General features: G+C 57.7%; 1 protein-coding gene across 2 annotated transcripts in view; it reads right to left on the bottom strand.

Moving 5' to 3' along the window:
- LOXL2 (lysyl oxidase like 2) overlaps nucleotides 1-20,194 on the bottom strand; it is a 44,768-nt gene extending 24,574 nt beyond the window's left edge. For both annotated transcript variants that reach the window (XR_010308974.1, XM_064175447.1), the window contains exons 1-3: nucleotides 20,088-20,194; nucleotides 14,281-14,708; nucleotides 11,853-12,028 (exon numbers count right to left, since the gene is read on the bottom strand). Coding sequence is in view for 1 of the 2 variants with exons in the window: in XM_064175447.1 (XP_064031517.1) it covers nucleotides 11,853-12,028; nucleotides 14,281-14,641 (537 nt within the window). In the remaining variant the exon portion in view is untranslated. The remainder of the gene's footprint in view (nucleotides 1-11,852; nucleotides 12,029-14,280; nucleotides 14,709-20,087) is intronic.
- Between the last annotated feature and the right edge of the window lie 5,398 nt (nucleotides 20,195-25,592).

Below are 25,592 nucleotides of genomic sequence, written 5' to 3'. Positions count from 1 at the left end.
CTGGGGTCCCTGTGTGCTGACATCAACATTTCAGTACATCCCCAAGCCAAATTCCTCCTCCAGCTGAAGCCTTTGCTTGGAACAGCAAACTGAGTCATGGGGGTTGGGATGGATTTCACATGCAGAGCCTACGTGAGGGCACTTCACAACCCATCCTTGCAGGGACCTAAGCCCAGAAGCTAAATGCTGCCTGGAAAACAAAACAGCTTCTGTGGCAAGCAGCTTGCCAAAGAGCTACTGAAAACGTTCAGAGCTTGCTTTGCAAGTCCAAAATGTAGGAGCCCCAACCTGGTTGGGCTGAGAGTTACGTCAGGACTCAGGAATCCTCCTCCCTCCTCCCCATCCCCTGCTCAGATTCAATCGCTTGGAAGTGGGGGGGGGGGGGGATGCCCAGAGCTTTAAAAGGGGCATGGGCCTCTGGTGAGGGTTGGGCAGCACAAGGAGGTATTGAGGTCAGGGAAGGCAGAGGAGGACGTGCAGAGTCCTGCAGCTCACACGTGGCTCGCCCATCCTCCAGATGCTGCGCCCACGCTGATGCAGCTACCAGACCGTGGGCACTGAGGAGCCAGCTGGGGAGAAGGAGCTGGCTGGGGCAGGGAGAGGGGCAGCAGCTCCTCCTCACCCACTGCTCTGCCCCCAGCCCCTTGGGGAAGTCACTGAAAGGGGTTTTGATTCACCTCAAGGGCTTCTGGTTCCACTCACCTAAAGGGGATCTCATCCCTCCCACCTAAGGAGTCCTAATTCCTCTCTCCCAAAGGCATCCTAATTCCCCTCACCTAAAGGGGTCCTAATTCCCCTCACCTAAAGGGGTCCTAATTCCCCTCACCTAAAGGGGCTCTCATTCCCCTCACCTAAAGGGGTCCTAATTCCCCTCACCTAAAGGGGTCCTAATTCCCCTCACCTAAAGGGGTCCTAATTCCCCTCACCTAAAGGGGCTCTCATTCCCCTCACCTAAAGGGGCTCTCATTCCCCTCACCTAAAGGGGCATCCTAATTCCCCTCACCTAAAGGGGCATCCTAATTCCCCTCACCTAAAGGGGTCCTAATTCCCTTCACCTAAAGGGGTCCTAATTCCCCTCACCTAAAGGGGTCCTAATTCCCCTCACCTAAAGGGGTCCTAATTCCCCTCACCTAAAGGGGTCCTAATTCCCCTCACCTAAAGGGGTCCTAATTCCTCTCTCCCAAAGGCATCCTAATTCCTCTAACCTAAGGGGTCCTAATTCAAATCTCTCCCCCAAAGGGGTCCTAATTCCTCTCTCCTAAGGGGTTCTGATTCCTCTCACCTAAGGAGCTGTGATTCTCCTCACCTAAGGGGTCCTAATTCCTGTCTTCCAAAGGGGTCCTAATTCCTCTCACCTAAGGGGTCCTAATTTGAATCTCTCTCCCAAAGGGGTCCTAATTCCTCTCTCCCAATGGGTCCTAATTCCTCTCACCTAAGGAGTTCTGATTCTCCTCACCTAAGGGGTCCTCATTCCTCTCACCTAAAGGGTTCTAATTCCTCCCACCTAAGGGGTCCTCATGCCTTCCTTTTCACTCTGTTCCTCTTTTTCTTCCCTCCCCTGTGGCTGAGGCTCCATCCCTGCAGCCATTCCAGACCAGAGGTGCCCCTGAGCAGCCTGCTCCAGCTGGGGGTGTCCCTGCTGCCCGCAGGGAGGTTGGACAAGAGACCTTTGAGGATCCCTTCCAAGCTGATGCAATCTGGGAACCTGTGAATCCACTTGGATTGAGCATGGCCTGCTGAAGATCCAGAGCCTGCTGAAGTCCCCATCCCTGGAGGTGTTTAAAAGGAGAGTGGATGAGGCACTTAGTGCCACTGGTTGGTTCATTAGAAGGTGTTGGGTGATAGGTTGGACTCAATGACCTCAAAGGTTCTTTTCCAACCTGGTTAATTCTCTGACTCTATTGAGAAGAAGAGGCCCAAGGAGAGAGCCAAAGCTTCCAAGTGCACTGGAGAAGCACAGGAGAGGAGAGCAAGCAGGCAGAAGATGTGCAGTGACAGCTGGAAGAGGCTGAGACAGCCTGAAGTGAGGTTCTCCACCTGTGTCTGCAGGGCACATCCACCCTAGATCGAGCCCTGAGCATCTCTGCCACACATCAGCCTCAGCCTCACCACACAGTGAAGTGCAAGCAGGAGACTTTCCATGCCAGACCTGAGCAGCAGTGTGCTGGAACCCACCTGTGGCTTTCACTTGACAGCTGCTTCCATCCCACTGGAATTTAGGCAGGTCAGAGGCCACAGTCCTCGGCAGGGTGGAGGAGGAGAGTGTTTGGCTGCCAGGGTGACCTCACACTCAGCAGGGGTGGCCAAGGTGGCTGTGCTTCGTGAGGAAGCTGCATGACAGCTCCTGCTCACCCCACATGAACCATGCAGAGTGCTCCAGAGGAGAACCTCTGCTCTGAGGACAGGCTGAGAGACCTGAGGGTGTTCAGCCTGGGGAAGAGAAGGCTCCAAGGATAGCTTAGAGAAGCTTTCCAGTACCTGAAAGGGCTGCAGGAGAGCTGGAGAGGGACTTCAGACAACAGCCTGGAAGGACAGGGTGAGGGGGGATGGCTTCCAGCTGGATGGAAATTGGATGTGAGGAAGAAGATGGTGAGGCACTGGAACAGGTTGCTCAAAGGAGCTGTGGAGGCTCCAAGCCTGGAAGGGTTCAAAGCCAGGTTGGGTGAGGTGTTGAGCAGGCTGACCTGGGGGGCTCTGACCTGGTTGGTGTTCTTCAAACCACTCAACCTGCCCCTGCCTTGGCACTTGTGCATGGTGACCAGCAAGGGCCACCCAGTCCAACCAGTGAGTGGAGAAGACACATCCAGACCAGCTCTGGGCTCCTCAGCCTTCCCCATGGTGTGGACTGGGGGGAATGGAGCAAAGCTGGAAGTGAGGAGGTTCAGATTGGAGGTTTGGTTGGGTGGTTTGGGTTCTTTTTTTCATCCTTTAACCTTCCAACACCAACGTGGAGAGCAGCTTGGGCTGATGGAGAAAACAGACTCCTCACAAAGCCCCAGCAGCAAACAGTCCTTAATGGCTCCAGCAGAGCTCTCTCACATCAGGCTCTGCAGGCTGGGGCTGGCCACGTGGAGACAAACTCCTACAGCAGAGCTGTCACAGCCACCAGGGAACCTCAGCCCTGAAAGCTCTGCTTAGGCTCACACTTCCAGCCAGGCTCTGGAGCCACAAGAGGGAAGGTCATGGAATGGTTCAGGCACAGAGCTGGACACAGGCACCCCTGGAGTGCTGTGTCCAGTTCTGGGCTCCTCCATCCCAGAGAGATGTTGAGGTGCTGGAAGGTGCCCAGAGCAGGGCAGCAAGGCTGGGGAGGGGCCTGGAGCACAGCCCTGTGAGGAGAGGCTGAGGGAGCTGGGGGGGTGCAGCCTGCAGCAGAGGAGGCTGAGGGCAGAGCTGATTGCTGCCTGCAGCTGCCTGCAGGGAGGCTGTAGCCAGGTGGGGTTGGGCTCTGCTGCCAGGCAGGCAGGGCCAGCAGAAGGGGCCAGAGGCTGAAGCTGTGGCAGGGCAGGTTGAGGCTGGAGGTGAGGAGGAAGTTGTTGTCAGAGAGAGTGATTGGCACTGGAATGGGCTGCCCAGGGAGGTGGTGCAGTGCCCATGGCTGGAGGTGTTGCAGCCAAGCCTGGCTGGGGCACTGAGTGCCATGGTCTGGTTGGTTGGGCAGGGCTGGGGGCTAGGCTGGGCTGGGTGAGCTTGGAGCTCTCTGCCACCCTGCTTGGTTCTGTGATTCCATGAGTAGATGGAGCCAGAGGCAGAGGCCTCACACAGGCTCCTGGACCTGGTTGGAATCATAGAATGGGTTGGGTTGGAAGGGAGCTCAAAGCTCAGCCAGACCCAAACCCTCTGTGCCACAGGCAGGGACAGCTCCCACTAGAACAGGTCACTCAAGGTCTCATCCAACCTGGTGCTGAACACCTCCAGGGAGGTTGTGGAGCACAGAATGGGATCAAAGCTCACAACGATGTGATTTGGGTTGGGACATGCAACACTGCCACCAAAACAAGAGGAGGGAAGTGGCAAAGCCTTCTGGGCTGGGCTCTGCTCCCCTCCACCCCACACCCAGGAGCCACACTGCTGCTGCCCTCCAGCCACACCAGCCCAGCCCAGGAGCCAACCTGCTTACCCAACCAATGGATCTCACTTTCAGACAGCCAGAGAGGGGGGTGAGGGGGGGTTGGGTTTGAGCTCTCACAAAAGGATTCCTGGCTTGGAAAGCTTTCCCATGGGCCTCAGCCTCTTTTGTTCCCAAGCTCTGAACCAAACACTTCCCCAGGGCTCCAGCTCCCCTTGCAACAGCTGACACAACTTTCATCAGGGTTCCTTTCCCCTCTTGCACTCTGGTTTGTGCTGGCAGAACAGTTCCTGCCAGGGCAGCACAGGTGGTTGGTGTCCTGCTCTGCTGCCCAAGCTCATCCATCCTCTTTCTTTCTCTACCAGCCTGGAGGCTGTGCAGTGATTGATGCAGGGCAGGAGATGCCCTTCCTAGTAAGGCAGCTGCTGCCTCCCAGCCTGCAGGCAGTACCCTGGGGCTGAAGCAGCAGCTCCTGCCTGAAAGCAAGCCCCAGCAGCTGGCATCTCAGCTGGGCTCTTCAGAAGAGTGCCTCAGAATCACAGAATGGAGCTGGTTGGGAGAGACCTCCAAGCTCATCCAGTCCAGTCCTCCAGCCAGCACCAAGGCCATGCAGTGCTTGAGCACCCCTGGGGTGCACTGCCCTGGGCAGCCTGTTCCAAGGGTTGAGAACCCTTCCAGGAGAGAAATATTTCCTAGCATCCAGCCTGAACCTCCCCTGGGGCAGCTTGGAACCATTTGTTCCAAGTGCAGGGTTCTGCACTTTGGCCACAACAACCCCAAGCAGCTCCAGGCTGGGGGCCAGAGTGGCTGAGAGCAGGCAGGCAGAGAGGGCCCTGGGGGTGCTGGCAGAGAGGAGCTGCAGAGGAGGCAGCAGTGCCCAGGTGGGCAGCAGAGCCAATGGCATCCTGGGCTGGCTGAGGAGCAGTGTGGGCAGCAGGACAAGGGAGCTGCTTCTGCCCCTGTGCTCAGCACTGCTCAGGCCACCCCTGCAGTGCTGAGGGTGGCAGAGAGCTCCAAGCTCACCCAGCCCAGCCTAGCCCCCAGCCCTGCCCAACCAACCAGCCCATGGCACTCAGTGCCCCAGCCAGCCTTGGCTGCAACACCTCCAGCCATGGGCACTGCACCACCTCCCTGGGCAGCCCATTCCAGTGCCAATCACTCTCTCTGACAACAACTTCCTCCTCACCTCCAGCCTCAACCTGCCCTGCCACAGCTTCAGCCTCTGGCTCCTTCTTCTGGCCCTGCCTGCCTGGCAGCAGAGCCCAACCCCACCTGGCTACAGCCTCCCTGCAGGCAGTTGTAGTCCATGTTCCTGCTCTCCTGATACAAGATTCCCTGTGAAAGCCTGGCTGGGGCACTGAGTGCCATGGTCTGGTTGGTTGGGCAGGGCTGGGGGCTAGGTTGGGCTGGCTGAGCTTGGAGCTCTCTGCCACCCTGCTTGGTTCTATGATCCACTCCAACTGCTCTTTTCCTGCCTCATGCCTGACCTATGCCAGTGCTCCACAGACACTGAATCCCATTCACCTCCTCCAGGCTCTCCTGGTGCCCCAAACAAAGACCACAAAGGCTGCTCCATGGGCAAGAAATGATTTCCCTTCCCCCACTTAAGAGCACAACACCAAAATCTTTCCACACAGCCTTTGCTCATCCCAGAAGCATCTTCCCTGCTGCACAGAGAACTTTCAGTCTCAGCTGACTGAGTTTTTCCCTCCCTCCCTTCAAGATGACTTTTTAGGAAGCTAAAAAGCCAGGAATGGGCAGAATCTGTTTAGATTTAGACCTCTGGACCTGTGCCTCTGAGTCACTCACAAGGTCCCAGCTGTTAAATCAACACAGTCAAAGAGATGCTGCAAGACAAAGCTGGGGGTGGAGGTGGGGGTGGGGAGCAGTGATCCCCTGGGAACATCCTGCTGGAGTGGACTGCACTTTTTGTTCTGGCTTGGTGCAGGACAAAAGGGTGAGAGGGCTGAGAGTGCAATCCAGGATTAGCATCCAGGATAGCATCCAGGAGCAAATGGTGCAGGCTGACAGAGGACAAAAGCTGAAGCCTGTGCTAAGCCCTCAAAGGCCTCAGTGGCAGCCTGGGGAGTGGCAGTGCCAAGCAGGCTGGTGAAAAGCACAGGGCACAGAAGGGAGAGAAGGCAGAAGCAGTGAGCCCTGGAGGTGCTTTGACAACCTCAGCCAGGGGTGAGAAGCTGCTCCCAGTCGTGGTCTGAGCAAAGCTTTCACATTCTCTATTTCACAGGACCATTGAGGTCACAGGATCAGGTCAGGGTTGGAAGGGACCCCAAGGAGCAGCCAGTTCCAGCCCCCTGCCATGGTCAGGGACATCTCACACTGCATAGAATCAGGTCAAGGTTGGAAGGGACCTCAAGGATCAGCCAGTTCTGACCCCCTGCCATGGGCAGGGACACCTCACACCAGAGCAGGCTGCACACAGCCCCATCCAGCCTGGCCTCAAACACCTCCAGGGATGAGGCTTCCACCACCTCCCTGGGCAGCCCCTGCCAGGCTCTCACCACTCTCCTGCTCAACAACTTCTTCCTAAATAGAAGTCAGAAAAGACCTCTTAAGACCAAGTCCAATCCTCAACCCCAAACCACCTTCAGAACTCTCTGCAAACATTTGCACTGAGGACAGAGCCTGCAGGAGAGCAGCCCCAGAGGGCATCTGAGCAGTGCCCAGCAGGAGCTAAAGGAGCTGCAGGGGGCAAGAGGCTGGGGCCAGGCTCTGCTCAGTGATCAGGGCTCAGGCAGTGTCCAAACAGGGAGCTTGGGCAAGGAGCTACAGGAGAGAGTCCAGGGCAGGCTGGGAGGATGCTGAGGGGCCTGGAGCAGCTCTGGCAGCAGCAAAGGCTGAGCCCTGGAGCTGAGAGCCTGCAGGAGAGCAGCCCCAGAGGGCATCTGAGCAGTGCTGAGCAAGAGCTGAAGGAGCTGTGGGGGGCAAGAGGCTGGGGCCAGGCTCTGCTCAGTGGTGCCCAGTGCCAGGCCAAGGGGCAGTGGGCACAGAGTGGACCCCAGGAGGTTGGATGTGAAGAGGAGGAGAAAGTTGTTTGTTGTGAGGGTGCTGAGGCCTGGAGCAGGCTGCCCAGAGAGGCTGTGGAGCCTCCTTGTGTGCAGAGCTGCCAACCCCCCCTGGGCACTGTGCTGCTGGGCAAGCTGCTGGGGGTGCCCTGCTGGGGCAGGGGGGGGCTTGGCCTGGCAGAGCTCCAGAGCTGCCTCCCCACCCTGACCACGTTGGGGTTCTGTGCACTGCAGTTCAAGCCACAGCAAAGCCCTTGCAGCCCCTGGGCTTTGAAGTGAGACCTTTTAATGCTTCACACACACCCAGGAGGGGAAAAAAGAAGTCCAGGAATAGCAGCAGGGCCCTGGCAGGCTCAGCCAGACCTTGTCTGGCCACCGTCTGGCCAGGTCTGGTCTCAGCTCCCAGCTCTATTTGTGCCCCTGGAGTGGCTGCAGCTATTTGAGCCATTCCCAGGCTGTCCCAGCTGAAGCCTTTCTGTGTGCACAGGGCAAGAGGGAGGACAACAAATATTGTGTCAAGGATGCTTCTGGGGGGGACTCAGTCAAAGAGCCCCAAACCCTGCATTGATTGGAGAAGGGAAAACATGGGAAAGGGAGATCAGAGCCTGTGGTCTGCAAATGGCAACACCAATGGCTCCATGCACTGCTGGGGGAAGCCAGGATGGCATTGCCTGCTCCTGGGGGGGTGTGGACACACATTCCACCTTCCCCCCTGCCACAGCTCCTGGCACCCTGCAGAGACCTTAGGAAAACATTTAAGGAGCTGTGCACACATTTGCACTGCAGGGTTTGGCAGCCTGCAAGTTTGCTGCTGACACCAAAGTGAGAGGCTTGGCTGGGACAGCTGCAGGCTGTGAGGGCATCCAGAGAGAGCTGGAGACAGAGCTGGGCAGAGGGAGCTGGAGAGACACAGCTGGGCACAGGGAGCTAGAGACAGAGAGCTGGGCACAGGGAGCTGGAGAGACAGAGCTGGGCACAGGGAGCTGGAGAGACAGAGCTGGGCACAGGGAGCTGGAGAGACAGAGCTGGGCACAGGGAGCTGGAGAGACAGAGCTGGGCACAGAGAGAGCTGGAGAGACAGAGCTGGGCACAGGCAGAGCTGGAGAGACAGAGCTGGGCACAGGGAGCTGGAGAGACAGAGCTGGGCACAGAGAGCTGGAGAGACAGAGCTGGGCACAGAGAGAGCTGGAGACAGAGCTGGGCACAGGGAGCTGGAGAGACAGAGCTGGGCACAGAGAGAGCTGGAGAGACAGAGCTGGGCACAGAGAGAGCTGGAGAGACAGAGCTGGGCACAGGCAGAGCTGGAGAGACAGAGCTGGGCACAGGGAGCTGGAGAGACAGAGCTGGGCACAGAGGGACCAAATGAGGTTCAAGAAGGACAAGAGCAGAGTCCTGCACCTGGGGAGGGAGAATAAACTGCAGCAGCACAGGCTGGGAGGGGACTGCTGGAGAGCAGCCCCAAGCAGAGGGAGCTGGGAGTGCTGGGGGAGAGCATCCCTGGCACAGCAATGTGCCCTGGGGGCCAAGAGGCCAATGGGGTCCTGGGGGGCACTGAGCAGAGTGTGTCCAGCAGAGCCAGGGAGGTTCTCCTCTGCCTCTGCTCTGCCCTGGGGAGACCTCCTCTTGAGAGCTGCCTTCAGTTTGGGGCTCCCCAGGTGAAGAGGGACAGGAACTGCTGGGGAGAGTCCAAGGGAGGGCTGTGAGGATGAGGAGGGGAGTGGAGCAGTGCCTGGGGAGGAGAGGCTGAGGGCCCTGGGGCTGCTTAGTCTGCAGAAGAGAAGACTGAGAGGGGATTGAATCAATGTCTGGAACTCTCTGAGGGCTGGGGGTCAGGAGGGGGGGACAGGCTCTGCTCACTGCTGCCTGGGGTAGCCACTCGCAGGCCACTCAAAGCCTCCTGAGCTCATTCCAGAGAGCAAACATCACTCGGGCAAGCCGCAGAGCCCTGCAGGGTGATGCTTCCTCTGCTGAATGTGAGCTGTGACACGCAGCAGCCTTCCCAGGGCTGTTAGGAGAGGGCAGGGACTCGCAGCTCACATTCACACAAAGCCTCTGCTCCTCCTCCTCCTCCTCCTCCTCCTCCTCCTCCTCCTCCTCCTCCTCCTCCTCCTCCTCCTCCTCCTCCTCCTCCTCCTCCTCCTCCTCCTCCCTGGCTTGGACATTCTGACCCTATGAGTAACCCTGCTCAGCATCTTCCACCCCAGCTCTGCTAGCTCCCAGCTCAAAGCCATCCCATCCAGCCTGGTGCTGAGCACCTCCAGGGAGGTTGTGGAGCACAGAAGCACCCAATGTGATCTTTGATCTTTGATCACATTGGGTGCTTCTGTGCTCCACAACCTCCCTGGGCAAACCTGTGCCAGGCTCTCACCACCCTCAACCTGTGCCAGTCTCTCACCACCCTCACTTCTCCCTCACAGCCACTTCCAATCTCCCCTCTGCCACTCCAAACCCATTCCTCCTCCTCCTGCCATTCCCACACCTCCTCAACAGTCCCTCCCCAGCCCTCCTGCAGCCCCCTTCAGACCCTGCCAGGCCACTCCAAGCTCTCCTGGAAGCCTTCTCCTCTGCAGGCTGCACAGCCCCAACTCTCTCAGCCTGTGCTCACAGCAGAGCTGCTGCAGCCCTCTCAGCATCTTGGTGGCCTCCTCTGGGCTGGCTCCAACACTTCCACGTCCTGCTTGTGCTGGGGGCTGCAGCTAAACCAGGGCCACCAAGTGCCACATCCAGTCTGTGGCTCCACCACTTCCCTGGGCAGTCCATCCCAGTGCTTCCTTCCCACCCCCTGCCCCCTCAACCAGTTTGGTGTTTTCCCTCACCAGTGACCCTGAGCCATCACCGTGGGCAGTTCCTTGTCCCCCCTCAGTGGATGTCTTCATCCACACACAGCAGCCAGGGGGTGGGAAACACAACTCCTCTTACATCAGTGTCCCCTGAGAGCTCTGGGGGGGTGACTCAGGCTGCTGCCTGCCTGAGCTGCTTTGCTCTCATGATTCATTTTCCTTCCACGTGAAGCTAAATCCTTGCCCCTCTCACCAGCACCACCCCCAGCACCACCACCTAGCCCTCAATTACCCCCCCATGTGCTCAACTCATCAGCCAGCCCCCAGAGCTTAGCTAATGGAAAAGCAGAGCCCTGCAAAGCTGCTGTGATTAATTCCTGCAGCAGCTCAGAGGGAAGTGGCCTCTGTCTAGACCAAAGCAGCTTTTTCTTCCCAGGCCTCTGCTCTGAGGCTCTGCTGTGGCTTGGGGGGGAAGTAGGAGGCTGCCAAAGCCATCCCTGATGTTCCATGAGCTCGACTCAGCCCTCTGAGCAACAACAGAGCCTTTGACAGGGGCAGCTCAGCAGCCTCCCTGCCCTCCAGAGCCAAGGGAAGGCAGATCAGGGCAAGGCAAGGAAGGGGACAGAATAGGATGGAATGGGACAGAGTGGGATGGAATAGAACAGAATGGAATGGAATAGAATAGAACAGAACCAAGCAGGGTGGCAGAGAGCTCCAAGCTCACCCAGCCCAGCCTAGCCCCCAGCCCTGCCCAACCAACCAGACCATGGCACTCAGTGCCCCAGCCAGCCTTGGCTGCAACACCTCCAGCCATGGGCACTGCACCACCTCCCTGGGCAGCCCATCCGAGTGCCAATCACTCTCTCTGCCAGGAGCTTCCTCCTCACAGACAGCCTCAACCTGCCCTGACACAGCTTCAGCCTCTGGCCCGTTCTTCTGTTGCTGCCTGCCTGGCAGCAGAGCCCAACCCCAGCTGGCTACAGCCTCCCTGCAGGCAGCTGCAGGCAGCAATCAGCTCTGCCCTGAGCCTCCTCTGCTGCAGGCTGCACCCCCCCAGCTCCCTCAGCCTCTCCTCACAGGGCTGTGCTCCAGGCCCCTCCCCAGCCTTGCTGCCCTGCTCTGGGCACCTTCCAGCACCTCAACATCTCGAGGCTGTTTCCTCTCATCCTATTGCTTGTTACTACACTACCTGGGAGAAGAAGCTGACCCCCAGCTGGCTCCAGCCTCCTTTCAGGGCAGCTGTAGAGCCAGAAGATCTCCCCTCAGCCTCTTTATCCTCAGGCAAGGCTCACAGGCACATGCAGCAGCTCTGCAGGGCCACTGCACTGCACAGCTTGCAGCTGAAGAGGGACCTCAAGCACCACAGAGCCTTGTGAGTGAGTGGAGGAGCTCAAAGCTCAGCACAAAAGAGGACCTCCAGCCTTAGTCACCCTCCAGACCCAATGCTGATGGCAAAATCCACCCTGGGCAGGCAGAGGCGAAACAGTTCCTGCTCACACACCCTGCACAGCAAACCAGGTGACCTTTAAAGGTCCCTTCCAACCCCCTTCAGGCTCCTTTCAGGGAGCTGTGGAGAGCCAGAAGGTCTTTTCAGCCTCCTTTCCTCCAGGCTGAACACCCCCAGAAGCTCCCTCAGCTGCTCCTCCCCAAGCCTATTCTCCAGACCCTTCACTGGACTCATTTCCCTCCTCAAACCCCCACTTACAGAGCATCAGGAATCCATTTTCCTCCTGACCCTTGTGCTCTAACCCCCTCTCTTCCAAGTGATCCCATGCACAGCTGAAACTGATCTCTGGAAGGGAGCATCTTCAGCCAGCACCTAGGAGCTGGGCTCAGTGCTCTCAGAGGGCTCTGCCAGCCTCAGTGATGCTGTGTGGTTCTGCTGAGCTGCACTCTCAGCAGTCTGCAGCTGCCCGGGGAGCAGCAGGCAGCCCAGAAGGCTCTGCCCCTGCAGCCTGGGGGAGGAGGTTGCTCTTTTACCTCTATTTGGTTCAGCAGGGAGCTGTCGAACTTGAAGCCAGGGATCCTCTTTTCACTGCAGACCACTCCCACGTCCTCGGTGTGCTTGCAGTCAGTGACTCCCCAGCCGTTGGAGGTGCAGGCTGCCAGGGTGGTCTCCTTGCCAGTGCAGTGGACGTTGTCCAGCCAGATCTTCCCTGGAGGGCAAAGCAGAACAGAGCTGAGGCTCACGAAGAGGCCAAATCCAAAAGCAAGCAAAGCTGCTGGGCTCCTGCTCTGCTGGCAGGGGGGGGAAGAGGTGACCTGAATGAAATGGCTAAGGGATGCACCCAGGTGGCACCAGGATGGAAGGCAGCCTCAAAGGGCATCCTGCCCAACCTCCCTGCAGGCAGCAGGGGCACCCCCAACTAGAGCAGGCTGCCCAGGGCCACAGCAAGCCTGACCTTGGATGTCTCCAGGGATGGGACCTCAACCACCTCCCTGGGCAGCCTGTGCCAGGGTCTCACCACCCTCACAGTGCAGAACTTCCTCCTGATGTCCAACCTAACTCTGCCCTGCCCCAGCCTCAAACCATGGCCCTGGTCCTGTCCCTTCTGAGCAGTCCCTCCCCAGCCAAGCCTGGCTGGGGCACTGAGTGCCATGGTCTGGTTGGTTGGGCAGGGCTGGGGGCTAGGCTGGGCTGGCTGAGCTTGGAGCTCTCTGCCAGCCTGCTTGGTTCTAGGACTCTAAGTGACCTGCTCTGCTGGCAGCCACTGCAGAGCATGCAAATGCCACCAGGTCCCCTTGCTGTGGCTGATTAGATCCTGCCCCACTCTAATCATGCTCACCAAATCATCCCTCCTGCCTTTCAGGCTTCATCCCTCCTCTATCAAATCCTTATTCAAGCTCTCATAGGAGGCAGCTCAAAAAGTTTCTTTCCCCACAGCTGAGATGTTCCAATCCCTTCATCATCCTCACAGCCTCCCCTGGGCTCTCTCCAGCAGATCTCTGCCTCCCTTGGACTGGGGAGCCCCAAACTGGACACAGGATTGCAGCTGTGGCCTCAGCAGGGCAGAGCAGAGGGGCAGGAGAACCTCCCAGCCCTGCTGGCCACACTCTCCTTGCTGCACCCCAGGATGGCATTGGGTCTCCTGCCCAGGAGGGCACAGTGCTGCCTGGTGGACAATTTGCTGCCCACCACCACTCCAACTGTACTCCAAGGGTTAAATCCCACAGCAATCTCCCTCTGGTTTGTCTCCAGCTCTGAAGTCCTCTCCCTCACTTAGAAATCTCCTCCCCTCTGCCCTCCAAGAGCCAAAATCCACAGCCTGGCCCAACCCTGCAGCTTTCCCCCACCTCAGCCAAGTCAGCTCTGGAGCCCTGCTCACCCTTTTTGTGGGCAGCTTTATAGGTGTGAGCAGTGAGTGGTGCTAAGTGACAGCCACACACAGCACCTCCAGCCCTGCTGCCCTGCCAAACAACCTGGCTGTGGCTTCCACCAGCGTGCCAGGCTGCAGCCCTGGCAGGGGGAGAAGTCATCTCCAGAGGTCTACCTTTAAACTAACAGCAGACAGCAACGAGGTTCTCCCCCTGAAACCCTGATTACACTGGAAGGAAACCACAGAGCAGCATCCTACAGCTCCCTGGGGTGGAAGGGACCCCTCAAAAGTGGCCCCCTGCAGCCAGCAGGGATGTCCCCAGCTAGAGCAGGATGTCCCCAGCTAGAGCAGGCTGCTCACAGTCACATCCAGCCTGATCTTGAATGTGCCCAAGGGTAGGGCCTCAAGCACAGCCCTGGGCAACCTGTGCCAGTGTTGCCCCAGCCTCACAGCAAGGACCCTCCCCCTGGTGCCCAACCTGACCCTGCTCTGCTCCACTCCCAAACCACTCTCCCAGGTCCTGTTCCTCAGGGCTGCCTTGGAGGCTCAGAGGATGTCAGAGGTTAGAAGGGACCCAAAGAGCCCATCCAGTCCAAGCCCCTGCCAGAGCAGGACCACACAATGCAGCTCAGGGCACACAGAACACATCCAGACAGGCCTGCAAAGGCTCCACACAAGGAGACTCCACAACCTCTCTGGGCAGCCTGTGCCAGGCTCTGGGACCCTTCCAGCCAAGAAGTTGCCCTGGTGCTGAGCTGCAACCTCCTGTGCTGCAGCTTCCATCCACTGCTGCTGCTCCTGTCCCAGGCAGCAGTGAGCAGAGCCTGTCCCCCCCTCCTGACCCCCAGCCCTCAGAGAGTTCCAAACATTGATTCAATCCCCTCTCAGTCTTCTCTTCTGCAGACTAAGCAGCCCCAGGGCCCTCAGCCTCTCCTCCCCAGGCACTGCTCCACTCCCCTCCTCATCCTCCCTGCCCTCCCTTGGACTCTCTCCAGCAGTTCCTGTCCCTCTTCACCTGGGGAGCCCCAAACTGCAGGCAGCACTCAAGAGGAGGTCTCCCCAGGGCAGAGCAGAGGCAGAGTTGACTTTACCTTCTCCTTTGCCATACTTGGAGCTGGGCAGCCAGGACACAGCCTCCACATAGCCCAGCTCCCTGCAGACCACATGCGCGGCGTGGATGGAGAAGTCATCGTCGCACACTGTGCCCCACTCCCCGCTGTAGAACACCTCCACCCTGCCCTCGTTGTGCTTCCTCTTCTGCCCTGCCAGCCTCAGCTGGATCTTGGGGACGTTGGCTGCTCGCTGAGGGGCTTGGTAGACTTGTGGGGGTGGCTCAGGGTAGTCAGGGAGGTAAGGCCAGTGCTCGTACTGGGCGAAGGCTGGCAGGGTGATGGAGAGGAGGAGCAGGGTGAGGAAGCAGTGGTTATGGGGGAAGCCCAGGGATGGTTCCATGGTCAGTGCTCACGGGTCTCAGAGCCAAATCCTCTTGCTAGCAGCTGCTGGTCAGTGCAGGGAGGGCCTGAAATGGAAGAGAAAGTTCATAGAAGGATAGAGCCAAGCAGGGTGGCAGAGAGCTCCAAGCTCACCCAGCACAACCCAGCCCTGGCCAACCAACCAGACCATGGCACTCAATGCCCCAGCCAGCCTTGGCTGCAACACCTCCAGCCATGGGCACTGCACCACCTCCCTGGGCAGCCCATTCCAGTGCCAATCACTCTCTCTGCCAACAACTTCCTCCTAGCATCCAACCTGAGTCCAACCTCTCTGGGCAAGGCAGGTTAAAACCCCCCAGAGGCAAGCAAAGGGAGGTTAAAGCCCCCAGAGGCAAACAAAGGAAGGTTAAAGCCCCCAGAAGCAAGCAAAGGGAGGTTAAAGCCCCCAGAGGCAAGCAAAGGCAGGTTAAAGCCCCCAGAGGCAAGCAAAGGGAGGTTAAAGCCCCCAGAGGCAAGCAAAGGGAGGTTAAAGCCTCCAGAGGCAAGCAAAGGGAGGTTAAAGCCCCCAGAGGCAAGCAAAGGGAGGTTAAAGCCCCCAGAGGCAAGCAAAGGGAGGTTAAAGCCCCCAGAGGCAAGCAAAGGGAGGTTAAAGCCTCCTCTGCTCCTCTTTTTGCCCTCCTCTGACCCTCTTTGTGCCCCTCCTCTTCCCATCCTTCTGCCCCTCCTCAGCTCCCCTGGACCCATCCCAACCATTCCACATCCTTCTGTCATCTTTGCCAGGAGGCTCAGCAGGGCCAAGCTGAGAGGTTCAACACTTTGGAGCTCTGTTTCAAGGCACTGGAAAACCCATCCAGAAATCAGCCCTCTGCAATCCCACATTCCACCTGCAAGAAGCAAATCCCAGAGGCTTTCTCCCTAGGATCAGGATCCTGCCTGCTTCAGGAGACAACACAGCAGTGTGTGCTAGCAACCACAGCTCCTTCTTTCCCCCCCTCCAGGTCATGTTACCATCTTGCTCCAAAATAGTTCCACCTTCAAGCATGGAAAGACAAAGCCCTCACAGTGCTCACATGGCCCCAGAAAGAAAACCTCCCATCCCCTGAGGTCTTGTTTATTGAGGTGCTTCAGAGCAACCATTCAGGCAGAGTCACAACAGTCAGGAGCAGCAGAAGGCTGTGGAATGTGAAGGCAGGGAGAGGTTAGCAGCTTCTGGAAGGAAGAGCAAAGCAGGCAGAGGGGATTCAGGGAAGCACAGAATGGTTTGGGTTGGAAGGGAGCTCAAAGCTCAGCCAGTTCCAACCCTCCTGACATAGGTAGGGACATCTCCTGCTAGAACAGGCTGCTCAAGATCTCATCCAGTCCAGTGCTGAACACCTCCTGGGCTGGCTGAGGAGCAGTGTGGGCAGCAGGGCAAGGGAGCTGCTTCTGCCCCTGTGCTCAGCACTGCTCAGGCCACCCCTGCAGTGCTGTGTCCAGTTCTGGGCTCCTCCATTGCAGAGAGATGCTGAGGTGCTGGAAGGTGCCCAGAGCAGGGCAGCAAGGCTGGGGAGGGGCCTGGAGCACAGCCCTGTGAGGAGAGGCTGAGGGAGCTGGGGGGGTGCAGCCTGCAGCAGAGGAGGCTCAGGGCAGAGCTGATTGCTGCCTGCAGCTGCCTGCAGGGAGGCTGGAGCCAGGTGGGGTTGGGCTCTGCTGCCAGGCAGCCAGGGACAGAACGAGGGGACCCAGGCTCAAGCTGTGCCAGGGCAGGTTGCGGCTGGATGTTGTTAGGAAGTTGTTGGCAGAGAGAGTGATTGGCACTGGAATGGGCTGCCCAGGGAGGTGGTGCAGTGCCCATGGCTGGAGGTGTTGCAGCCAAGCCTGGCTGGGGCACTGAGTGCCATGGTCTGGTTGGTTGGGCAGGGCCGGGTGCTAGGCTGGGCTGGGTGAGCTTGGAGCTCTCTGCCAACCTGCTTGGCTCTGTGATTCTATTCTATGATTCTCTTCTGTGCTGTGCTCTGCTCAGACCCCACCTCAGAGCAACCTACCCAGGCTGAACCTCCCAGGGGCTGATTTCAGCTCAGGCTGGGCAGGATGTTTGGGGTTTGGTGGCTGCTGCCTTTCCTGCAGAGCTCCTTCCCCTCTCTCTCCCTCTCTGAAACAGCCTCCAGATTTCTGAATGAGGTCATCCTGGAAGTGCACATTTTGGTCTCCCCCATTCCAAAGCATCCAAGCAGACCACTCCAAACCTATCAACCAAAGGCAGTGCAGAGCTGGGAAATCTCTCTGGCTTCTCCTGGCTCCCCCAGCCTGCAGCTCAGGCCATGAGACACTTCCCCAGCACAGCATTAAAGTGGAGTTTAAGGCTGGAAGGCTCCTGCCAGCTGCTGACTCAGCCCTTTTTCAGGACTCCAGCCTGAAGCCCTGGAGGCAGCAGATGCCCCTGGGCTGACAGGGAGCTGTGGGACAGTTCAGTTCCAAACCAGCACTGAGCATTTACTGCTTCACAGCCTCAAGCCCAAAGCAGGAGAGGCAGAGACCTGCTGGAGAGAGCCCCACAGAGGCTGTGAGGATGATGAAGGGAGTGGAAGATCTCTGCTGTGGAGACAGCCTGAGAGCCCTGGGGGTGGTTGGTGTGGAGAGGAGAAGGCTGAGAGGGGATCTGAGCAATGCCTGTGACCATCTGAGGGGTGGGGGTCAGGGGGGCAGGTGCCAGGCTCTGTTGGGTGGTGCCTGGGGATAGGACAAGGAACAGTGGGCACAGAGTGGACCCCAGGAGGTTCCACCTCAGCACAAAGAGAAACTTGTTTGGTGTGAGGGTGCAGGAGGCCTGGAGCAGGCTGCCCAGAGAGGTTGTGGAGTCTCCTTGTGTGGAGCCTTCCCAACCCTCCCTGGCTCTGTTCCTGTGTGCCCTGCCCTGGGTGATGCTGCCCTGGCAGGGGGTTGGGACTGGCTGATCTCTGGAGCTCCCTTCCAGCCCTTGGCTCTGTGAGTTTCATTTCATCCCAGCAGGGAGGCAGTGCAAAGCCCTAAGTGTGATCTCCCCCAGCTCACACAGCCCAGAGCTGGAGGCTTGCCACAGCTCTGCCAGCTGCACCAGCTCAGACACCTTGGTGCATCTCCTGCCCATGCCTTACAGGACCTGAACAGGTCACACTCTGGAGTGGTTGGCAGAGGACAAGTCACAAGGGACACAACTTTGAAGAGAATCACAGAGCCAAGCAGGGTGGCAGAGAGCTCCAAGCTCACCCAGCCCAACCCAGCCCCCAGCCCTGCCCAACCAACCAGACCATGGCACTCAGTGCCCCAGCCAGCCTTGGCTGCAACACCTCCAGCCATGGGCACTGCACCACCTCCCTGGGCAGCCCATTCCAGTGCCAATCACTCTCTCTGCCAAGACCAGGGGCAGAAGGAGCTCCCTTGCCCTGCTGCCCACACTGCTCCTCAGCCAGCCCAGGATGCCATTGGCTCTGCTGCCCACCTGGGCACTGCTGCCTCCTCTGCAGCTCCTCTCTGCCAGCACCCCCAGGGCCCTCTCTGCCTGCCTGCTCTCAGCCACTCTGGCCCCAGCCTGGAGCTGCTTGGGGTTGCTGTGACCAAAGTGCAGAACCTGCCCTTGGCCTTGTTCAGTCTCATCCCCTTGGCCTCTGCCCACCCATGCAGCCTGGCCAGGTCCCTCTGCAGGGCTCTGCTCCCCTCCAGCAGCTCCACAGCTGCTCCTAGCTTGGTGCCATCTGCAAACTGCCTGCTGCTGGACTCCATCCCCTGCTCCAGACCATCAATAAAGATACTGAACAGAGCTGTGCCCAGCACTGATCTCTGGGGGACACCACTGGTGCCAGCCTCAGTGTCAGACATTTCTCTCTTCTCTCCAGCCTGAATCTCCTTCTTTTAGCTCAAACCATCCCCTCCTTGTCCTGCCACACCAGGCCCTGCTCATAAAGCCTGTCCCCAGCTTTTTCTGCTCAGCTGCTGGCAGGCTGAGGGCTGTTTTGCACAGGGCTGGGAAGCCCAAGCAGAGGCAGCACAAAAGGTTTTGGTTTTGCTCCTTTTTTTTCCAGCAGGGATTGAATTGTTTTGCACCTTCTGCCAATGAGAAACATCTGCACCAGAGCCTTTTGCTGTGAAAGAGAAGAAGTTGTCCAGAGAGGAGAACTCAAACTGCCTCTGGAGTGGAGCTGCTAACATTTACACAACGCTGCTGGCATGGAGCTGCAGTTGCTGCTCTCGGATTGAGCTTACTTTAACAGCAGCAACCCAAAACAAAAGCACTGCCTGGGCTTGCAGAGTGCTTGCAGCAGAACTTTCTGCCCTCAGGTTGCACCAGGGGAGGGTTAGAATGATAGAGCCAAGCAGGGTGGCAGAGAGCTCCAAGCTCAGCCAGCCCAGCCTAGCCCCCAGCCCTGCCCAACCAACCAGACCATGGCACTCAGTGCCCCAGCCAGGCTTGGCTGCAACACCTCCAGCCATGGGCACTGCACCACCTCCCTGGGCAGCCCATGCCAGTGCCAATCACTCTCTCTGCCAGGAGCTTCCTCCTCACCTCCAGCCTCAACCTGCCCTGCCACAGCTTCAGGCTGTGCCCCCTGGTGAGGGAGAAACTTGGAGATGTTTGAGCTCATTCATCATCTGCAGCAATAACTCCATCCTCAGAGCTCACAGCTGCCTTCCCCCAGCGAGGGCACACAACATCCAGCCCGAGAGGCAAGAAGGGAAGCTCCAAGAGCAAACTTTCAACCTTGAAGAGAGAGAAGTTGGAGATAGATAATGAATGAGCTTAAACCTTCCACCTCCAGCAATAACTCCATCCTCAGAGCTCGCAGCTGCCTTCCCCCAGGGAGGGCACACAACATCCAGCCCGAGAAGCAAGAAGGGAAGCTCCAAGAGCAAACTTTCAGCCCTGGAGAGGGAGAAGCTTGGAGATGTTTAAGCTCCTTCATTATCCCTTTCATCCCCAGCAATAACTGCATCGTGAGAGCTTGCAGCTGCCCTCCCCCAGCAAGGGCACACAACATCCAGCCCAAGAAGCAGGAAGGGAAGCTCCAAGAGCAAACTTTCAACCTTGAAGAGAGAGAAGTTGGAGATAGATAATGAATGAGCTTAAACCTTCCACCTCCAGCAATAACTCCATCCTCAGAGCTCACAGCTGCCTTCCCCCAGGGAGGGCACACAACATCCAGCCCAAGAAGCAAGAAGGGAAGCTCCAAGAGCAAACTTTCAGCCCTGGAGAGGGAGAAGCTTGGAGATGTTTGAGCTCATTCATCATCTGCAGCAATAACTCCATCCTCAGAGCTCACAGCTGCCTTCCCCCAGGGAGGGCACACAACATCCAGCCCGAGAGGCAAGAAGGGAAGCTCCAAGAGCAAAGTTTCAGCCCTGGAGAGGGAGAAGCTTGGAGATGTTTAAGCTCGTTCGTTATCCCTTTCCTCCCCAGCAATAACTGCATCCTCAGAGCTCGCAGCTGCCCTCCCCCGGGCACTTGGCTTTACCTTGGAGTCAGTGGTAGGCAGCGCTGGGGGTGACCTGGGTCTGGTCCTGCTTCTCTCTCCCGGGCTGAGCTCCGCGTCCGAGCTGTTCCTCTGGGCGGCTGGGAAAGCAGCCTGCAGGCAGAGCAATGTGCTGGAGGAGCTGCTGCTTCCTGCCAAATTTCACTCGAGTGAGGCGAGCAAACCCCTCCCAAGAGCCAGCCCCTTCAGCCTGCCTGCTACCAGGAGCTCCTCTTGTAACCCGAGCAGAGCTGAGGGCAGGGAAGAAGTGGGGAGGGGGAAAAACAACCCATAATAAATCAAAATCCAGCATCTAAGCAAAGCTGGGAGGAAGGAGGTTGGTTAGGAGCAGGAATGCTTGCCCAGGAGCTTCCCGGAGAGGAAAGGTTTTAAGCATCAGAGCAGGGGAAGGGTAAGAAGTGAGACTTTGTGCAACCTCACTTTGGGTCAGAGCCTCAAGGGGCTGAGCTCGACAGACCCTACAAAGTGCAGGGTCTGAGAGCACAGCAGCTCCAAACTGCCACCCCTGAGAGCACAGCAGCTCCAAACTGCCACCCCTGAGAGCACAGCAGCTCCAAACTGCCACCCCTGAGAGCACAGCAGCTCCAAACTGCCAGCCCTGAGAGCACAGCAGCTCCAAACTGCCACCTCTGAGAGCACAGCAGCTCCAAACTGCCACCCCTGAGAGCACAGCAGCTCCAAACTGCCACCTCTGAGAGCACAGCAGCTCCAAACTGCCACCTCTGAGAGCACAGCAGCTCCAAACTGCCACCTCTGAGAGCACAGCAGCTCCAAACTGCCACCTCTGAGAGCACAGCAGCTCCAAACTGCCACCTCTGAGAGCACAGCAGCTCCAAACTGCCACCTCTGAGAGCACAGCAGCTCCAAACTGCCACCCCTGAGAGCACAGCAGCTCCAAACTGCCACCTCTGAGAGCACAGCAGCTCCAAACTGCCACCCCTGAGAGCACCTCCAAACCTCCAATCCCTGACAGCAGCTCCAAACTGCCACCCCTGAGAGCATCTCCCAACCTCCAACCCCTGAGAGCACCTCCAGACCTCCAACCCCTGACAGCAGCTCCAAACCCCCACCCCTGAGAGCCCCTCCACACCCCCATCCCTTCCTGTAAGCCTGCAGAGGTTTGCAGCACAGCATCACCGCAGCCACCCAGGCATCATCCACCTTAACCCTTCAGCATCCAGCAGGAGCTCAGCTTCATACTCAGAAATCCTGCACTGAAGAGCTCAGAACTGTTCCAGCTCAGAATTACTCCAGTTAAAAGCTCAGAATTAGCCAAGCTGTGAATTATCCAAGCTCAGAATTTAGTCGAGCTCAGAACTATCCAAGCTCAGGGTTAGTCAAGCTCAGAATTAGTCAATTTTAAAGCTCAGAATTAGCCAAGGTCAGAATTAGCCAAGGTCAGAATTAGTCAATTTTAAAGCTCATTATTAGTCAAGCTCAGAATTATCAAGCTCAGAATTAGTCAATTTTAAAGCTCAGAATTAATCAAGCTCAGAATTAGTCAAGCTCAGAATTATCCAAGCTTAGAATTATCCAAGCTCAGAATTAGTCAGTTCTAAAGCTCAGATTTAGTCAAGCTCAGAATTAGTCAATTTTAAAGCTCAGAATTAACCAAGCTCAGAATTAGTCAGTTTTAAAGCTCAGAATTATCAAGCTCAGAATTAGTCAAGCTCAGAATTATCCAAGCTAAGAATTAGTCAATTCTAGAGCTCAGATTTAGTCAAGCTCAGAATTATCCAAGCTTAGAATTATCCAAGCTCAGAATTAGTCAGTTCTAAAGCTCAGATTTAGTCAAGCTCAGAATTAGTCAATTTTAAAGCTCAGAATTAACCAAGCTCAGAATTAGTCAATTTTAAAGCTCAGAATTAACCAAGCTCAGAATTAGTCAATTTTAAAGCTCAGAATTAATCAAGCTCAGAATTAGTCAGTTCTAAAGCTCAGAATTAGTCAAGCTCAGAATTATCCAAGCTCAGAATGAGTCAATTCTTTGACCCCATTCTGTGCTTCTGTGCTCCACAGCCTCCCTGGAGGTGTTCAGCACCAGGCTGGATGAGACCCTGAGTGACCTTGTTCTAGCAGGAGCTGTCCCTGCCTGTGGCAGGGGAGTTGGCACTGGCTGAGCTCTGAGCTCCCTTCCAACCTAACCCATTCCATGACTACTCCAACGCCTGCCCAGGTGGAGCATCCTTTTGGGGCAAGCCTCACCAGGACTTCTCAGGTGCACCAGGAGGAAAAAGGAGCAGAGCAGGACCTGCCCAGAGGGAGCAGAACCTCCCAAGAGCAAAACTATTTCAGCCTGGCAGGATGCAGCAGGGGCAGAGGAAGGAATGTGGTGAGTGTCTGTGAGCCAGGGCAGGGAGCACCATGACAGCCTGCCCCAGGAATGTCTGCAGAGCGCCCGGGTCGGGTGAGGATATGAGCAGAAAATCCCATCCAGGGCTTGCAGCTGATGGAAAGCTTTGGCTGGGGGCGTAAAAGGGAAGCATTCAGCAGCAGCTCAGCGAAGGCAACGCTCACGGATCGAGGGAATCTGCTGCCCCCTTGGCCACGGAGTCAGAATTAACCAAGCTGGAAAAGACCTTTGGGGTCGGAGAACGGTTTAAAGTTGGAAGGGACCTCAAAGGTGATCCAGTTCCAACCTCCCCCCCGGCATAGGCATGGAGCTGCAGGGGAATTGCAGGGAGGTTCACATTGCAGCTGGGAAGAGAATGATAGAATGAGGCAGGGCTGGAAGGGAGCACAAGGAGCAGGCAGTGCCAACCCCTGCCATGCCCAGGGACACCCTACCCTAGAGCAGGCTGCACACAGCCTCAGCCAGCCTGGCCTCAAACACCTCCAGCCATGGGGCCTCAACCCCCTCTCTGGGCAGCCCCTGCCAGGCTCTCACCACTCTCCTGCTCAACAACTTCCTCCTCACCTCCAGCCTCACTCTCCCCACCTCCACCTTTGCTCCATCCCCCCCACTCCTGCCACTCCCTCACAGCCTCAAAAGTCCCTCCCCAGCTTTTTAGGAGCCCCCTTCAGATCCTGGCAGGCCACAAGAAGGTCACCTGGAGCCTCCTCTGCTCCATCCTGCACAGCCCCAACTCTTTCAGGCTGTGCTCACAGCAGAGCTGCTGCAGCCTCTCAGCATCCTCCTGGCCCTGCTCTGGACACTCTCCAGCATCTCCACAGCCCTCTTGGCCCAGGGGCTCCAGAGCTGGATGCAGTTAGCAAATCAAAGCCTGCATTCTGCAGGACAAAAGTGCTGCTCAGAGCAGAGCTGAATCCCCTCCATCAGGCAGCCACTGCCAGCCCCACACCAGGCTCCTCCACCTTCACTTCATTGCTTCTTGGTTTCTGTGGGCTTTGAGGGCAGCACAGAGCCACATCCCACCCTGGGACATTTGGAGCTTCCTTCCCACTCAAACCATCCACAGAGTGGTGGAGGTTGGAAGTGGCCTGTAGAGATGAGACCAAGCTCCCTGCCAGGGCAGCATCACCCAGGGCAGGGCACACAGGAACACAGCCAGGGAGGGTTGGGAAGGCTCCACACAAGGAGACTCCACAACCTCTCTGGGCAGCCTGCTCCAGGCCTCCTGCACCCTCACACCAAACAAGTTTCTCTTCATGCTGAGGTGGAACCTCCTGGGGTCCACTTTGTGCCCACTGTTCCTTGTCCCATCACTGAGCACCACCAGAGCCTGGCACCTGCCCCCTGACCCCCACCCCTCAGATAGTCACAGGCATCACTCAGATCCCCTCTCAGCCTTCTCCTCTCCACACCAACCACCCCCAGGGCTCTCAGGCTGTCTCCACAGCAGAGATCTTCCACTCCCTTCATCATCCTCACACCCTTCAACAAATCTCTGCCTCCCTTGAACTGGGAAGCCCCAAACTGGGCACAGGATTGCAGCTGTGGCCTCAGCAGAGCAGAGGGGCAGGAGAACTTCCCCAGCCCTGCAGGCCACACTGCCCTTGATGCACCCCAGGATGAGTCCTTCCATGAACCACACTTGTAGAGGTACCAACAGTGGCATCCTGGGCTGGCTCAGGAGCAGTGTGGGCAGCAGGACAAGGGAGCTGCTTCTGCCCCTGTGCTCAGCACTGCTCAGGCCACCCCTGCAGTGCTGTGTTCAGTTCTGGGCTCCTCCACTGCAGAGAGCTGCTGAGGTGCTGGAAGGTGCCCAGAGCAGGGCAGCAAGGCTGGGGAGGGGCCTGGAGCACAGCCCTGTGAGGAGAGGCTGAGGGAGCTGGGGGGGTGCAGCCTGCAGCAGAGGAGGCTGAGGGCAGAGCTGATTGCTGCCTGCAGCTGCCTGCAGGAGGCTGTAGCCAGGTGGGGTTGGGCTCTGCTGCCAGGCAGGCAGGGCCAGAAGAAGGGGCCAGAGGCTGAAGCTGTGTCAGGGCAGGTTGAGGCTGTCTGTGAGGAGGAAGTTGTTGTCAGAGAGAGTGATTGGCACTGGAATGGGCTGCCCAGGGAGGTGGTGCAGTGCCCATGGCTGGAGGTGTTGCAGCCAAGGCTGGCTGGGGCACTGAGTGCCATGGTCTGGTTGGTTGGGCAGGGCTGGGGGCTAGGCTGGGCTGGGTGAGTTTGGAGCTCTCTGCTACCCTGCTTGGCTCTCTGACTCTCTCAGCCATGCAGCTCAGCACCATTTCAGGTCCACGTCCCTTACCTAAGTGTTCCCTCCTGCACCTGCCTGCAGCCCACACCTTGCTGCATGGACAAGCCAAGACTGGTTTGGACCAAGCCAGTCACAAGCCTGGGTCTGTGCTCCCCCACATTAGCCACACACCATTAGGTGCTGTAATCTCTCTCATTTTCAGTTCTTTGCAGAGTGGAAGCCTCATTGCCTCCCCAGACCTCCTGTTCTCACCCTGTAGACTCTCTGGAGCCACAGGTCAGCCTGACCCTCGCAGCTGACACAGCAGCCCCACTGAGCTGCCTAAAGGTAGGGAGAGGTCATCTAAGTGGTGCTGGGGGCCATGGTCTAGCCCCAGGACAAGCAGCAATGGATAGAAGCTGCAGCACAGGAGGTTGCAGCTCAGCACAAGAGCAACTTCTTGGCTGGAAGGGTCCCAGAGCCTGGCACAGGCTGCCCAGAGAGGTTGTGGAGTCTCCTTGTGTGGAGCCTCTCCAGGCCTGTCTGGATGTGTTCTGTGTGCCCTGAGCTGGGTTGTGTGGCCCTGCTGTGGCAGGGGGCTTGGACTGGATGAGCTCTTTGGGTCCCTTCCAACCTCTGACATCCTCTGAGCCTCCAAGGCAGCTCCACTCCTCCCACCCCACTGCTTCCAGGCTCTTGTGAGCTGCCAGGCAAGGAGCAGCCAGCAGCTGGATTCCACCTCCTGCATCCACTGCATCCTGCTCTTTACACCTTCTCTTTTCCCCAGGCTGTTGGTGCTGGGAGGGCTGCAGCTCAGCCTGGTCTCAGATGCACAGATCCTGCTCCCAGCTCTGCTCCTCCACTCAGCTGTGCTTGTGGAGCAGTCACTGAGCTCCTAGCAGCTGCT

This window comes from Pogoniulus pusillus, chromosome 42 (genome assembly GCF_015220805.1).
Source record: "Pogoniulus pusillus isolate bPogPus1 chromosome 42, bPogPus1.pri, whole genome shotgun sequence".
Lineage (NCBI taxonomy): Eukaryota > Metazoa > Chordata > Aves > Piciformes > Lybiidae > Pogoniulus > Pogoniulus pusillus.
Note: the sequence above shows the minus strand (reverse complement) of the source record. Positions and strands in the feature narration are given on the sequence as shown.